This window comes from Salvelinus namaycush, chromosome 8 (assembly GCF_016432855.1).
Source record: "Salvelinus namaycush isolate Seneca chromosome 8, SaNama_1.0, whole genome shotgun sequence".
Classification (NCBI taxonomy): domain Eukaryota; kingdom Metazoa; phylum Chordata; class Actinopteri; order Salmoniformes; family Salmonidae; genus Salvelinus; species Salvelinus namaycush.
In genome coordinates, this window is record NC_052314.1 from 39,336,959 (window position 1) to 39,354,319 (window position 17,361).

General features: G+C 46.4%; 1 protein-coding gene across 1 annotated transcript in view; it reads right to left on the minus strand.

Moving 5' to 3' along the window:
- Positions 1–17,361, minus strand: part of LOC120052122 (low-density lipoprotein receptor-related protein 8-like) — a 248,781-nt gene that overhangs the window by 12,295 nt on the left and 219,125 nt on the right. The window contains exons 11-17 of the mRNA XM_038998968.1: positions 15,520–15,747; positions 11,580–11,698; positions 10,257–10,396; positions 7,356–7,497; positions 4,601–4,753; positions 4,208–4,220; positions 3,724–4,025 (exon numbers count right to left, since the gene is read on the minus strand). Coding sequence (XP_038854896.1) covers positions 3,724–4,025; positions 4,208–4,220; positions 4,601–4,753; positions 7,356–7,497; positions 10,257–10,396; positions 11,580–11,698; positions 15,520–15,747 — 1,097 coding nt within the window. The remainder of the gene's footprint in view (positions 1–3,723; positions 4,026–4,207; positions 4,221–4,600; positions 4,754–7,355; positions 7,498–10,256; positions 10,397–11,579; positions 11,699–15,519; positions 15,748–17,361) is intronic.

Here is a 17,361-nt window from a genome sequence, read left to right on the forward strand (position 1 = left end):
ACACTTGATCCATTTTTGACTGTCTCTGAACCTCGACCTGCAGGGTCACTTTCTCTCTCTCTGTCTGTCTGTCTGTGGGTGTGCGTGTGAGCTGTACCAGTGTTTTGTTACTACACCACTATCCACTGTTTCATCTTTCAGTTGCAGCGCCTGTGCTTTTTCCGCTCTGCCGTGCACAGCGTAATGCAACGCACGTGTAACAGCTGATGTCGGCAACAACCCTCCGACGTGCGTTGTGCACCAACTCGGAATAACACACGCGGCCTGTGGGTTCGGGAAAATCGGGAAAAGCGCTCGTCGTGTCCCATTTTCCCCCGTCCATCTCCGCCCCCCTCCCTTCGAATGTTTGCGGTGTAGTAGTAGGAGCAATTTCCCCCTTCTTAGAACATTGGAACATGCTTTTGCTTCTGAAGTCTGGTTTGTTAGGGGACCAGAGAGAGACTGCTTACTGGAGCATCCCCTCCTAACTCTTCCTAAAACTCTCTCCCTCTTCTTCCTCTATACATCATTTTCTGTCAGCTCACTAAACTCTCCTCTTAACTCCCATCTGTTCTCTCTGTCCTCTACTCTCTAACACCTCCTCTCACCCTTAGGCTCTCTCTCTCGCTCTCTCTCTCGCTCTCTCTCCCTCTCCCTTAAACTATACCTTTCCCATCCCTTCTTTCCCCCTCCTCTCTGTACCACATTGCCAAATCACAACCATCTCCTTACTCCCTCCCTCTTCTCTATTCAACTCTCTGCCCCCCCAGCTTCCCTCCCTCGCTCCCACTACACCGTGTCTGTAGAGTGATCAGCAATGGTTCCACCTGTATAGTCCAGACTCCAGGGCAGGCTCACCACATTCATAATTTAGCCTGGGCTGGTTCTGCTGCTTACTTTTTATGTACAAACCCAGCGACTCTCGCTGTGCTCCTCATAAATAACTACTACACACACTAATCAATATTAACACTTCCCAGAGACTGTCGTAACAAACTCTGGCCTGACGGTGGCTCTCTATCACCTGGGATATATGGGAGAGCACTGGGTGCTTTACCATAGTGGTGGAATACAAGTATACAACACTGTCTGTTCGCTATATATATATATATATATACAGTTGAAGTCGGAAGTTTACATACACTTAGGTTGGAGTCATTAAAACTTGTTTTTCAACCACTCCAGACATTTCTTGTTAACAAACTATAGTTTTGGCAAGTTGGTTAGGACATCTACTTTGTTCATGACACAAGTCATTTTTCCAATATTTGTTTTAAGACAGATTATTTCACTTATAATTCACTGTATCACAATTCCAGTGGGTCAGAAGTTTACATACACTAAGTTGACTGTGCCTTTAAACAGCTTGGAAAATTCCAGAAAATGATGTCATGGCTTTAGAAGCTTCTGATAGGCTAATTGACATCATTTGAGTCAAATGGAGGTGTACCTGTGGAAGTATTTCAAGGCCTACCTTCAAACTCAGTGCCTCTTTGCTTGACATCATGGGAAAATCAAAAGAAATCAGCCAAGACCTCAGAAAGAAAATTGTAGACCTCCACAAGTCTGGTTCATCCTTGGGAGCAATTTCCAAATGCCTGAAGGCACCACGTTCATCTGTACGAACAATAGTACACAAGTATAAACACCATGGGACCACGCAGCCGTCATACCACTCAGGAAGGAGGCGCGTTCTGTCGCCTAGAGATGAACGTACTTTGGTGCGAAAAGTGCAAATCAATCCCAGAACAACAACAAAGGACCTTGTGAAGATGCTGGAGTAAACAGGTACAAAAGTATCTATATCCACAGTAAAACGAGTCCTATATCGACATAACCTGAAAGGCCGCCCAGCAAGGAAGAAGCCACTGCTCCAAAACCGCCATAAAAAAGCCAGACTACGGTTTGGAACTGCACATGGAGACAAAGATCATACTCTTTGGAGAAATGTCATCAGGTCTGATGAAACAAAAATAGAACTGTTTGGTCATAATTACCATCATTATTTGGAGGAAAAAGGGGGAGGCTTGCAAGCCGAAGAACACCATCCCAACCGTGAAGTACGGGGGTGGCAGCATAATGTTGTGGGGGTGCTTTGCTGCAGGAGGGACTGGTGCACTTCACAAAATAGATAGCATCATGAGGTGAGAAAATTATGTGGATATATTGAAGCAACATCTCAAGACATCAGTCAGGAAGTTAAAGCTTGGTCGCAAATGGGTCTTCCAAATGGACAATGACCCCAAGCATACTTACAAAGTTGTGGCAAAATGGCTTAAGGACAACAAAGTCAAGGTATTGGAGTGGCCATCACAAAGCCCTGACCTCAATCCTATAGAAAATTTGTGGGCAGAACTGAAAAAGCCTGTGCGAGCAAGGAGGCCTTACAAACCTGACTCAGTTACACCAGCTCTGTCAGGAGGAATGGGCCAAAATTCACCCAACTTATTGTGGGAAGCTTGTGGAAGGCTACCCGAAACGTTTGACCCAAGTTAAACAATTTAAAGGCAATAATACCAAATACTAATTGAGTGTATGTAAACTTCTGACCCACTGGGAATGTGATGAAAGAAATAAAAGCTGAAATAAATCATTCTCTCTACTATTATTCTGACATTTCCAATTCTTAAAATAAAGTTATGATCCTAACTGACCTAACACAGGGAATTTTTATCAGGATTAAATGTCAGGAATTGTGAAAAACGGAGTTGAAATGCATTTGGCTAAGGTGTATGTAAACTTCCGACTGCAACTGTACATACGTGGTGAGTCATCCAGTGTGTTTTGCTGTGTGTCTTTATCTAGTGCAAGCTGAAAGAGCCCGATGAAAGTGGTGTAAGTTGAATCATTGATTTTCTATTTGTCTGTTCAGCACACAGTTTTAACAAAGCTCACCGCAGACGCAGTTTCCCATTGTCACAACTATAATCACAACTGACTTTGTTGTCTTAAAAAAAAAGATTGCCCAGGAAACACAATTTAAGCAATTTAAGTCATTTTCATTGTCACTTCATTGTCGTTTTCCATACACAGTATGTTGCTCTCAAGCTGTCGTTGACAATAAAGCTTGTTTGAAAGGAGGACAACAAAAGGAAAAGGGAATGAGTCCTAGAGAGAGGGAGAGAGAGACAGGCAGAGCGAGAGAAAGAAAGTGATCCCAGGTCTGCAGGACTCAAGATGACAGATGAGGGAAGGGACAATGGGAAGGGACAATGGGAAGGGACAACGGGTCTGCAAGCGTAAGTTAGCGCTGACAGTTTTCGGGCTGGGTTTCTGCATGAGCACTTCGTGACAACTGCTGGTGTAAAAAGGGCTTTAAAAATCAATGTGATTGATTGACAGGAAAGCCACACCCCTCTGACGAGGAGAGGAGAGGCAGGGTGGACAGACGTGTGTACTGACTGACGCTCTCATACACTGTAGAGAGTGGCCTAGTCTGTCATTACACACTCAAACTGTCTGTCACAGGTAAAGAGAAGAGAGGTGGAGAACAGAGGGAAGAGCGCTCAGGAGGAAATTTGAATGGGAGAGGAGCTGCTCCGTCGTTGTGACAAGAGTGCGTCATTGTTGATACACATCTGTATATACATGTATAGACACGCCCTCACGGAAACACAAACACACACACACTTCTGAAAGCCACTTACAGCGGTGGGAGAGGTTAGCGTTCTCTCTCTGAATGTTGTTCGGGGGTAGAGGGGGGCTGTGCGCGGAGGTGGAGCGGGGACCAGGGGTGGAGGTTGCAGGCAACGCGGTGGTGGATGAGGAGGTGGAGGGGGGTGTCCTCCATGAAGCTGTGTTCCTGGGGGGAGGAGGAGGGGGGGACGTTGTCGAAGCTGTGGTCGACCGCGTGGTGCTGGGCTGACGTGTGGTTTTGGCCGTATGTGGCCGCGCAGTTGTGGAGGTGGTTATGGGAGCAGCTGTGGTTGTACTGGTTGGAGTCGTGGTTGTAGAAGTAGCTGTGGTTGTAGTAGTGGTTGTAGTCGGAGCCGGGGTGGAAGTAGTGGTGGTTGTGGTAGGAGCTGCTGTGGTTGTCTTGGGTTTGACTGCAGGGGGGAAGCGCACATTAAACAGAGACCCGAGAGTTATCAGGCTGGCAGCTCAACTGATAGCACAGACAAGCCTTTCCTCGTAAACAGACACAGACAGCGATAGCTGCACAGTTTACATGGACAGACATCAACAAAAATGGGTCTGAACTACTCAAAACTGCCTTCTCTGCACTTACAACTCAGAAAATGCTTGTCGAGCACACATTATAGGGAACACATCATTTTGTATTTACTCAGTTTCTCTCTGGTACAGAGAGTATCTGCAGTACAGTTAGGCTGCCCGGTGGCCTGTGTGTGTGTGTGTGTGTGTATTTATTTATTTTTTCTCTCTCTCTCTCTCTCTCTCTCTCTCTCTCTCTCTCTCTCTCTCTCTCTCTCTCTCTCTCTCTCTCTGTCTGTCTCTCTCTCTCTCTCTCTCGACGTAGAGAGTCTTCAGAGAGGGGGATAGGAAAAGAAACAGTGTTCCCAGAGGACAGTTTGATTGGCAGATGGAATCATCATCTGTTATCATGTGGGAGAGCTGTAAAGTGGGGGAAGAAAAAGTGTGTGACACGGTTTAAAGAGTTTACCTGTGACACAGCGTCTCATGTCGGGCCCGAGCTCCATGTCATCGGGGCAGGCACAGGTGTACTTGGGGGAGTGGTCTGTGATCTGTGGGGCTTTGAGACACAGGTACTCACAGCCCCCGTTAGGTAGACTGCCCACGTTACAGCTGTCTGGAGCTAGGGAGAGGAAACAACCGAGACATATCATACATTATTGCGAAGTGGGTAACAGGTGCGCTCTCTCGCCCGCCATATATAACAATGACTTCAAATAGAATCCCAAGTTCAAGAACACTGGGAGGTGGCAGCACGGCAAAAAGTCTCACAAATATTAAGCTACGTTACAAAACAACCCCCTTCCCATCCTATAAGGCTGCACACACCTCACTCGGTCTAAAACTGACTTGAGAGAGCGTCTTTGAGCGTCTTTGAACTGGGCTTCCAGGGACTTGAGAAACGGCTTTCATGCTCCCTATATTATGCAACCGTGAAGACGAGATGGTAGAGGATGACAATAATAAGGGATGGGATGTGTGCTGTTATACAGGAGGATGCTGTAAACACTGCAGAGAACGTGCAATACTCTGCTCGCACAGAAACTCAGCTAGCTTCAAAGTTCAGTTTCACACAGACAAAAAAAGAAAAGCTGAGGGGGAAATATACTGAACAAAAAAATAAACGCAACATGCAACAATTCCAACGATTTTATTGAGGAAATTGGTCAAGCCAATCAGAATGAGTTTTCCCCCCACAAAAGGGCGTTATTACAGACAGTAACACTCCTCAGTTTCATCAGCTGTCCGGGTGGCTGGTCTCAGACGATCCCGCAGGTGAAGAAGCCGGATGTGGAGGTCCAGAGCTGACGTGGTTACACGTGGTCTGCGGTTGAGAGGCCGGTTGGTCGTACTGCCAAATTCTCTAAAACGACGTTGGAGGCGGCTTATGATAGAGAAATTAACATGAAATTATCTGGCAACAGTTCTGGTGGGCATTCCTGCAGTCTTCATGCCAATTGCACGCTCCCTCAAAACTTCTGTTGCATTTTGTTGTGTGACAAAACTGCACATTTTAGAGTGGCCTTTTATTGTGCCCCAGCACAAGGTGCACCTGTGTAATGATCACGCTGTTTAATCAGATTCTTAATATGCCACACCTGTCAGGTGGATGGATTATCTTTGCAAAGTTTATATCCTAACAGGGATATAAACAAAATTGTGCACAACATTTGAGAGAAATAAGCTTTCTGTGCGAAAATAGAACCATTTAAAATGAAGTGTAGGTGTATTGAATGATCTTTCAATTTGGGTTATGAAAAGAGTGAGTGAGTGAGAGAGTGAGAGAGAGAGAGAGAGAGAGAGAGTGTGAGTGAGTGAGTGAGTGAGTGAGTGAGTGAGTGAGTGAGTGAGTGAGTGAGTGAGTGAGTGAGTGAGTGAGTGAGTGAGTGAGTGAGTGAGAGAGAGAGAGAGAGAGAGAGAGAGAGAGAGAGAGAGAGAGAGAGAGAGAGAGAGAGAGAGAGAGAGAGAGAGAGAGAGAGAGAGTCAAAGCCAAAGCCAAAGCCAAAGCAAGACAGAGAATAGGGTAGCGAAATCTTCCTGAAACCAATTCTGCAGAGGTAGCACTATGATAAATATTTCACCTTGGAGATACTGTACATGATAAACTAAATCTGAGTCTCAAATTGCACCCGGTTCCCTATATCGTGCACTACTTTTGACCAATATGTAGGGAATGGGGTGCCATTTGGGACGCAGGCTAACTCCGCAGCAGGCAGCACAGCAGTAGTTCATTCATATATTGCCTCATTTAGACACAGTGGTTTTGTTTCCAGCTTTAGGACCTGGCATGCTTAATTCTTTGACTTGTATTTTATTAGTAGAGCTCTTTATTTAATAATGAGAGACTTTAATTAGCTCCACTCTACTGGCACTGAGACAAGACTGGCATGCCTCTGAATGAGAAGGGGAAAACAAAGGATCAAAACACAATGCACACACACACAGGCGTGCACCGCACATGCTTGCACGCACGCACACACGCGCTCACACACACCACTTAAGGAGGCATACACATTTTCCAGTGTAACACACAAGCAGACAGACATATACAGTTGAAGTCGGAAGTTTACATGCACTTAGGTTGGAGTCATTAAAACTCGTTTTTCAACCACTCCACAAATTTGTGGAGTGCTCTATCCCCCAAAATACTACAACATAAATACTGTAACTACGACTGCTACTACTACTGTCTGTATGTGTGTATACACTGAGTATACCACACATTGGGAACACCTTCCTAATATTGAGTTGCCCCCACCCTTTTGCCCTCAGAACAGCCTCAATTCGTTGGGCGTGGACTCTACAAGGTGTCGAAAGCGTTCCACAGGGATACTGGCCCAAGTTGACTCCAACGCTTCCCACAATTGTGTCAAATTGGCTGGATGTCCTTTGGGTGGTGGACCATTCTTGACACACAAGGGAAACTGTTGAGCGTGAAAAACCCAGCAGAGTTGCAGTTCTTGACAGATACCGCCGCGCCTGGCACCTACTACCCCGTTCAAAAGGAACCTAAATCTTTTGTCTTGCCCATTCACCCTCTGAATGGCACACGTCCACAATCCACGTCTCAATTGTCTCAAGGCTTACAAATCCTTCTTTATTGAAGTGAATTTTGACAAAGTGACATCAATAAGGGATCATAGCTTTCACCTGGATTCACCTGGTCAGTCTGTGTCATGGAAAGAGCGGGGGTTCTTAATGTTTTGTACGCGTCTGTCACTCACCTCTGGGTTGCCGTAGTTCGTGGAACACCACTACGTCCAGAGGGTTGTTGAGGTGTTCGGCTAGCGTAGCCACGTCGCGGCCTGTTAGCCTGTTAGCACTGTAGATCGCCTCATCCTCCAGGTCTGTCCAGTACACACGGTCCTGGAAGACAGGGGAGAGTTGGGATGGGATAGACTCAGTCCTCAACATACCATAAGCAGTTTTTCTTCTAAGGTGCACGGGGCAGAGGGACGGGAGGCTGTGCAATCGCTGGGAGTCATGGAGAGGCTCAAGTCATATCTGCCTGCAGATAAGGGGGCCCCATTGTTGCCACAGACACATCTAAGTATGACCAGGACGTTCTAAGGCAACTCAATGACCATTTTTATGATCCAATATCATTCCAAAATCTACAGTAAAGAGGAAGTAGCATATCACACTACGTGGTGCTCCCATACACTGATGAAGGTCTTTTACAGTAGGTGTAAGGAGACAACAGTCTTTGACTTCCATCAGTACATGTAATGACTTTTCCCTATACATACATCGAGTGGGGCTATACTCCGAAGCAGTCCAAATGGACCCAGACCTGATCCAGATTTACAACTTTTAATTACTTTCTGTCCTTTTCTCTCTCTCTTCCTCAGCACACCTCCTCTCTCTCTCTCTCCCTACTCTCTCTCTCTCTCTCTCTCTCTCTCTCTCTCTGACTCTCTCTCTTTCTCATCTAATGCCTCCTTATCAGCCTCTCCAGTGATACCATAGCAGCAGGAGCGGAGGATGAGGTGATGGTTCCACGGTTGCCAAGGCAACCTCGGATTCATCTGCAACCACGAGCAGACATGAAACGAGAGAGAGAGAGAGACAGAAGAGGAGAGAGAGTTTGTGAGAGAGTGAGAAAGAGAGAGAGAGCGCGAGAGAAACAGATGGAAAGGGATAAGAGGTAGAGAGAGAGAGAGAGAGAGAGAGAGAGAGAGAGAGAGAGAGAGAGAGAGAGAGAGAGAGAGAGAGAGAGAGAGAGAGAGAGAGGGAGAAAGATCGACATTGAGAGATGTGGAGTAAAGGGGCTAACTTAGTCTGGCATGTGCTCAGGCTTAGTCCCTCGGTCTCAATTACGGTGAGGTGCAGAAATAGGTTTGTTTACAAAGCCTTGTGTTTCTAAAGGTCAGCTGACAGCAGGAGGTCTGGTGCAGGTGGTTCCTGGGTGCATTATCTAACCTCCCTGGATTATCAATGGAGGATTATTTTATCCTCCATCTCTCCTTGTTTTTCTTTCTCTCCTTCTCCATCCCTCTCTCTCTCTCTCTCGCTTTCGATCTCCCTCTCTCTCAGGGATGATTCAATTCAGATAACCTTTTTAAAACATGACAGGAGTGCCCAAATGATATAGGACAAATATCCTCAGGATGATAAACCTTCCTCCCCTCTTCTTCTCTCCCTCTTTTTGTTCTAAAACTTCACCGGGCAAAGTTGCTGCATTGCAGCCACGTACAGGTACAACTCTGGGCTTAACAGTGAGATCAAGGTGACTCTTTCATGTCTGAAGGCTTTATCTTCAAGCCACTACCTGCCATGAGACAACCACCTCCCAGGCCTTTAACACTGATCTAAGATCAGTCATCTCCCAGCCTTTAACACTACCGGCCCTGACACTACTACACTTAACACTGGTTCTGGATCATCTCAGATCTACTCACACCTTTCCTCGCATTACATCATATTATTCCTTATGGGAAATGTCCGGCAAGCTGTACGGAAGGGCCGATATCCACTGGGCAGGGTGTCAGCTCCTGTAGATGATAGTTCAGTAAAAGCCTGGAGAGTTCTTTCAGGTAAGCTGTCTAGAACAGGAGTACACTCACTCACCCACAATGGCCGATTAGAAAGGGCATTGCACTCATCTGTCAGTCCCTCGCATTCTCTCCATCCCACCCCTGCACAAACCTGTCAGTCCCTCACTCTTCTCTGATTGTCAGTCTGTCTGCTCTGCCCTCTCAGTCAGTCACAGCCCATCTACACAGTCAGCTCCCATCTCAGTCCCTCTCACCCCACCCTATCCAGCTCAGACAACAGTGAAACAAAGATGGGGAGGACAAACATTTTCCTGTTTACAACACCCGGCCACAGGCCTCGGGGAGGAGAGTCGCGGTGGTGTGGAGAGTCCTTCCCTGTCGGCGAACTAGGCTGTGATGTATGACCCCTCTACCCCTCCATCCTCTAGGGCCCTGCAGTACTGAGGACCAGAGGCTTGAACCGCTGGAACTGTAGAGGATTTTTAATTTGTTTTTTTCTTCTTCCTGGGTGCTGGCTACTGCAGAACACAGAGCTGGAGGATATGAATCTTAGAGTGGTCTGTGTGTTCTAACCGCTGCTGCCACAAAGAGACTGGGATAGTGGTCTCACACACACACACACACACACACACACACACACACACACACACACACACACACACACACACACACACACACACACACACACACACACACACACACACACACACACACACACACACACACACACACACTCTGGTCATGATGGATTTCCCTCTGAAAGAAGAGTGTCTCCCTCTGTGTGCACCCTCCGCCAGTACCACATTATCAGTGATCTACTGGTAGCCCTTAGAGCAGCCAGCCCTCTGTAATCTCATCCAATCCCCCGACTCTCCAATCTCCATTATTACTCCTTATTGCCACCGTTTAGCTCTTATTGGCCATCTCTCCTCACTACCTGTTCATTATCACCTCCATCGACCCTGTACGCCACTCATCTGGCATGCCCGGCTCATACAGTAGCAGGGATCTTCCTGTGACGATGACACAGCAGCTGTTGAAAGAGACTGCCGCTAGTATGTCACAGCCCCCCCCCCCCCCCCCCCCCCCCCCTCCCTTCTCCTCCTCCCCCACCGCTCCCCTCCGTACCTCGAAGACGGTGAGTGCGAAGGGGTGCCCCAGGTGGTTCTGGGAGCTCAGCAGCACTTTGCGGTTGTCACCGTTTAGGTCAATGCTGGAGAGCAGGTGCAGCTTAGAGTCCACCCAGTAGAGACGCCTGTTAGATAGGTCTGAGAGAGGGGAGGGTAGACGGAGAGAGCGAGAACGGGGGAGAGAGAGGGATGTGAGAGAGGGTGGGTGAGAGGGGGAGGAAGACAGGGATAGGGAGAGAGAGAGAGAGAGAAAAAAGAGAACGAGTGGGAGGTCAGGTTAATGTACTGTACAACACTCCTTCGGAAGTTAACGAGAAAAGGTCTAGACGGAGAGCTTGATGGAGTTCTGGTTCCTATAGAATATCAATCAACTTTGACAGCAAGGCCCTCCAGTTAGTGAAGGCCCTCCATCAGTGATCAGAAGGTTGCTGGTTCAATCCCCAGGTGGGGAATACTGCCAAAATGCCCTTGAGCCTGGCACTTATCTTCACCTGACCGAATGCTAATATCAATCTATTACAACTGGTTGTGTGTAGGTGTGTAGCAGGCAAGTTGCTATGGAATCACATAAGCAGGTCAGCAAAATAAATGTGTATGTAATAACACAGCTGCAGGGGTGTGAATCAGGTAACAGTGGTGCTGAATTAATTCACAACCTCACCTCTCTCCACTCACACAATAAAGCATTCTTATCTACTCTGTCTGCCTGCTGGCTGTGAAATAGATTACAAAGGGAAAATAATCCCCTTTTTCCCCCCCAAAGAAACCAAATTAGCCAGCCAGAGCTATTCTCTCTTTTACTCTCGCTCCTCTAACCCTCGACATCATTTGTTTTCATACAGATGTAGCCCAGACTAGCGACACCTCAATTCCACCTCTCTCTCTCCCTGCTCTCTGCTCTGTCATTTTACGTCTCATCATTAGTGGTGAGCAGGGAGAGGAGAGGACTAAAATTGGCACAAGCCCGCTGAGGGATGGAAGGGCGGATGATTGGGGTATTGATGGCAAAGCTTTGGCCACTTCTTTCACAGCCTGTTGAATGAACAAACGACACACTGATTGATGACAGAGACACGCTGACTGAGTGACTCATGCCTATGTGTCAAACGAGAGAGAGAGAGAGGGGGGGGGGGGGGGGCTTCTTTTGCGAACACTTCCTTATTCATCACGATTCTTCATCTTATTTCAACTTTTGCTCTTCATCTTTTTTTCCTATTATCGCTACTCACCTCTCTCTCCCTGTCTTCACTTCCCTCCCATTTGTCTCTGTATCAGTTCTCCTCATGTAGCTCTCCCTCCCTCCCTGCGGTGCCAGTCTTACCCAGAGTGATGCCGTTGGGCCATTCAATCCTCTCGGACACGAGTACCTGGCGGTCCACTCCGTTCATGCCAGCCTTCTCTATCTTAGCCTGGGTCCCCCAGTCGGACCAGTACATAAACCTAGGGGAGGAGAGAGACAGGAGTTAGAGAGCACAATGACAGTAACAAGAACCATTCCGGAGGATAGCTTTGCAGAGAGAGGAGAGAGAAGGAGAGACACTTCACCTCCCATCTCTATCACAGAGACAAAGTCGAACTGTGTGCATGTTACCCAGGCGGCACCTCTCTCTTCACGTTGTACTTCCATGATAGAAATAGTGATACACAGACCAGAGGGGACCGTTACGGCTGTTACGGTGACCGTATTACCGCCACGCCGGCAGTCGCAAGTCATGATCCGCAGTCAAATTCAACAGGACCGTTTACTCCAGGTAAATAGGCTTCTCCCGAAACTGTGCTCTGATGCCAGATTAAATTGAGAATAGTGTGATGGGTGACAATATGATCACTTGTGAATTATGCCCAGCGTGTGCAGTCTAAGGCAAGAAACAGCGCATGGCTTTTTTTGGGGTGATTTTTGTCATGTAGCCTAGCCTATAGGGCTATATATTTTGGTATGGTTTGTATAACAACTAAAGTGGCCAAATAACTCCAAACTTAGCTTATAGGCCCAGGACCCCTGGAACACGTTTGGAGAGCATATAGCCTACAGAGGCGAGTGAAACAAGTGTTCTTATAAGCCCAAACACTGTGAAATCGTGAGTGAAAACAGTTCTGACGGGCCACTATTTAAAATAGGATCCCAGCTTTCTCATGCTGCTATATTTATTGCTTAGTTCTTAAAATTAACCACATTAATCCGCTTTACAACCGGTGGAGCCTACCTGACATAGGCAGCGCGTGAGTTCCAAGTTTGGCGAAGCTAATTGTCACCATAAAAATGCACCTTTATCATAAAGCATTCCATGCATCATCGCATTTGCAGACTTAACAGTGCCTTCGGAAAGTATTCAGACCCCTTGACTTTTTCCACATTTTGTTACGATACAGCGTTACTCTAAAATGGATTAAATAAAAATGGATCCTCATCAATCTACACACAATACCCCATAATGACAAAGTGAAAACAGGTTTTTAGAAATACCTTATTTACATAAGTATTCAGACCCTTTGCTATGAGACTCGAAATTGAGCTCAGGTGCATCCTGTTTCCATTGATCATCCTTGAGATGTTTCTACAACTTGATTAAAGTTCACCTGTGGTAAATTAAATTGATTGGACATGATTTGGAAAGGCACACACCTGTCTATATAAGGTCCCACAGTTGACAGTGCATGTCAGAGCAAAAACCAATCCATGATGTTGAAGCAATTGTCCGTAGAGCTACGAGATAGGATTGTGTCGAGGCACAGATCTGGGGAAGGGTACCAAAACATTTCTGCAGTATTCAAAGTCCCCAAGAACACAGTGGCCTCTGTCCTTCTTAAATGATAGAGATGGCCTCCCGGCCAAACTGAGCAATCGGGGAAGAAGGGCCTGGAAGGGTCACTCTGACAGAGCTCCAGAGTTCCTCTGTGGAGATGGGAGAACCTTCCAGAAGGACAAGCATCTCTGCAGCACTCCACCAATCAGGCCTTTATGCTAGAGTGGCCAGACGGAAGCCACTCCTCAGTAAAAGGCACATGACAGCCCGCTCGGAATTTGCCAAAAGGCACCTAAAGACTCTCAGACCATGAGAAACAAGATTTTCTGGTCTGATGAAACCAAGATTGAACTCTTTGGCCTGAATGCCAAGTGCCACGTCTGGAGGAAAGCTGTGGGGATGTTTTTAGCGGTAGGGACTGGGAGACTTGTCAGGATCGAGGGAAAGATGGACAGAGCAAAGTACAGTGAGATCCTCTGGAAAGACCTGAAAATAGCTGTGCAGCAACGCTCCTCATCCAACCTGACAGAGCTTGAGAGGATCTGCAGAGAAGAATGGGAGAAACTCCCCAAATACAGGTGTGCCAAGCTTGTAGCGTCATAGCCAAGAAGACTCGAGGCTGTAATCGCTGCCAAAGGTGCTTCAACAAAGTACTGAGTAAAGGGTCTGAATACTTATGTAAATGTAATATTAAAGTTTTTTTTTCTATACATTTGCAAAAAAATCTAAAAAAAACTTTTTGCTTTGTCAACCTCTCCCTGAACGTGATCAAGAAAAAGGAGATGATTGTGGACTACAGGAAAAAGAGGACCGAGCACGCCCTCATTCTCATCGACAGGGCTGCAGTGGAGCAGGTTGAGAGCTTCAAGTTCCTTGGTGTCCACATCACCAACAAACTAACATGGTCCAAGCACACCATGGCAGTCATGGCATGACAAAACCTAAACCTCAGGAGACTGAAAAGATTTGGCATAGGTCCTCAGATCCTCAAAAGGTTATACAGCTGCACCATTGAGAGCATCCTGACTGGTTGCATCACTGCCTGGTATGGCAACTGCTCGGCTTCCGACCACAAGGCACTACAGAGGGTAGTGCGAACGGCCCAGTACATCACTGGGGCCAAGCTTCCTGCCATCCAGGACCTCTATACCAGGCGGTGTCAGAGGAAGGCCCTAAAAATTGCCAAAGACTCCAGCCACCCTAGTCATAGACTGTTCTCTCTGCTACCACACGGCAACGGAGCGCCAAGTCTAGGTCCAAGAGGCTTCTAAACAGCTTCTACCCCCAAGTCATAAGACCTCTGAACATCTAGTCAAATGGCTACCCAGACTATTTGCATTGCCTACTATTTACATATAGCCCAACATTTGTATCACAACTAAAGTTGCATAAATAATTCTAAATTAATTGCTCAACATAAACATAAACTCCCTCAGGAAATCGTTTGGGGGGGGAAAATCCTGTTGTTTTCAGCTGTGTTCAATTCTATTCTTCTTACTATAAAATAATACAAAATAATGCCACAGGTATTATAAGCCAAAGCCAGCGAGATCAGGGCCTAACATAAGGACAACTCAGAATATGTTATTCTGTTCTTCTGGAATAGGCTACATTTTCTTCATATCATGTTTCTTTAGATCTGCCTAAAATAAATAATGGATTTATTGTGATGGCTAAGGCTATATCAAGTGGATTTATTAGACTTTTTAAATGTAGATGATCCAAAAGTCTGCATCATTGGCTTTTCGGCTATGTGTTGAAGCCATGAGATGCTTAACGTGTTCATGTTAATTAACGGTCCATTGCCGTGAGAACGACAGTTATTTGCATGACAATCACTGGCTGATAAAGTTTTAAGACCACCACAGCCCTAGGGACAGTTAGCAAACATTCTCTTCTCTCTCTGTAGTAGGGAACCAAACCTGGATTGGGCTCATTTGCATGTGTTACATGCTTGTCTAGCTCAGTAATGTTGTGGAAAGAAGGGCCTAAGGGAATAGAGTCGTCAGGCAGAGCCAGGGAGATCGGAGATGAGAGGAGCTTAAGTGGTGAGAGAGCTGTGACGCTGCAGACTGAGATGCTAGCTTGCAGCTACTGATGCCTACAGCTACATCTGACAGTAAGAGAGGGAGGGCGAGAGAGAGGGAGGGAGATGAAGGGATAGAGGGGGAGGGAGGGCGGGAGAAGGAAATGGAGGGGAGGGGAGAGGGAGGAAGGCAGGAAGGGAGAGAGGGAGGGAGGTCACAAACAAGGCAATAAGCTGAGAGGAAAGAGCAGGTGGCCACCTGTTCCAGTGCTCTGACCAGATGGCCAACACATAATGAAAATAATATAAAGCCTCATGGACAGTCAACCCGTCTTACTTTCTCACCCAATCGGTCTCTCTCACCCTCTTTCAACTTTGTTTTTCTCCCTGCCTCCCTCACTTCCTCCATCCCCCACCTACTCCCAACAATACATCCAACTCTACCCCACCTTCACCCCTAATTCTCTCCCATACCCCCTCCCCCCTCGTACCCTTGTCGGGGGTCCACAGCGATAGCACGCGGTTCGCTCAGCTCCGTGGCAATCAGGATCCTCCTCTTCTTGCCGTCTCCCGTGGCGACAGAGATGGTCTTGTCTCCGGAGTCGGTCCAGTAGATGTTCTTGTGAACCCAGTCTACTGCCAGGCCCTCTGGAGAGGTTAGAGCTGTCTCGATCAGAGTCACCTGCTCCGACAAATCACTGGCCTTGTTGATGTATGCACTGGGGAGACGGAGAAGAAGAGGTTCTCATGACGTTACTATAACACGTACTTGTAAAGACACATGGATAGTACATTAAGACATTTAGAAAGAGGGAGAGAACACACACCGTTAACTAATAATATCAAACCACTCTGTAGTCCAAAACAATATGACTGATACATTACATTGAACAAAGCCAACCGTCTGATACAAGAGTTTAACTGGGTAAAAAAGCTAAGGTATCCATCTGATAGGCTGTTGTCAACATGGGGGAGGGACTGCCACATGCGACTCCCAAATGTTGTAACATTGCGAAGGGCTCTGTATAGCTCTGCATTGACATGATAGGTTTACGGGTAGGTGGGGGCGGTACATCCTGTATAAACACGAACTCACTTCCTTGACAACAGCTCTGCACTGCTCCGAGAAGCGCAAGAAGTATGAATGTCCTGACTTCTGCTGAGGCCATATCGCCGTAAATGCTGTATGGCCAATGCTGACGTACAATGCACTTCTCTCTCCAGAATGCGCTCTCTTCCGCCAATTTGTGCACATTCATTGTTTCATAACTTCATTCTGTGAATTGTTTGCGTTTGATTGTTAGTGTATATCTGTCATGACATATCTATTCCCCCTTACATATATCACCAGTACTACATTTGCTGTTAATTCCTATAATTTCTAATCCACGATGTTTGTTACGGTAATTATTTTAATGCATTCAATATTATTATACCAGTCTTCATTGTCTGAGTGGACAAATTGTTTGCAGAGTATGTTCAAATCAAATCAAATCTTATTTGTCACATACACATGGTTAGCGGATGTTAATGCGAGTGTAGCGAAATGCTTGTGCTTCTAGTTCCAACAGTGCAGTAATAGCTAACAAGTAATCTAACAATTCCCCAACAACTACCTAATACACACAAGTCTAAAGGGGTGAATGAGAATATGTACATATAAGTATATGGATGATCGATGGCCCGAGCGGCAAAGGCAAGGTGCAGTAGATGGAATAAAATACAGAATATACATATGATATGAGTAATGTAAGATATGTAAACAATATTAAAGTGGCATTGTTTAAAGTGACTAGTGATCCATTTATTAAAGTGTCCAGTGATTGGGTCTCAATTTGAAAACACACACACGACACTGCATGGCTGGGGGGAGAGAGAGAGAGAGAGAGACAGAGAGAGAGAGAGAGAGAGAGACAGACAGAGAGAGAGAGAGAGAGAGACAGAGAGAGCGAGACAGAGACAGAGACTGAGAGAGAGAGAGAGAGACAGAGAGAGAGAGAGAGAGAGAGAGATTCAGAGCCCAGTACAGGGAAAATAGAAAGGGACAGCGAAAGCACTGAAAATCCATTTGATTATTTTGCCCGTCCCCAGTCCAAGGATTTTGACTTATTTTATCAGTACCACCCAAAACAAACCTCTCAAAGAGTCATTCCCAATGTAGTCCACTATAAAGACAAAATGCTGACATACTATGAAGTAACTCACTCCTTGTTCTGCTCAGTTTGTCTTGCATTCGCAAAACCTTCAGCCAGTGATAGTGCATTTGTCAAAGGAGACATGCAGGCCTGGAAACATGCCCATCAGAGAGTACAGGAACATGAGAGAAGCCAGAC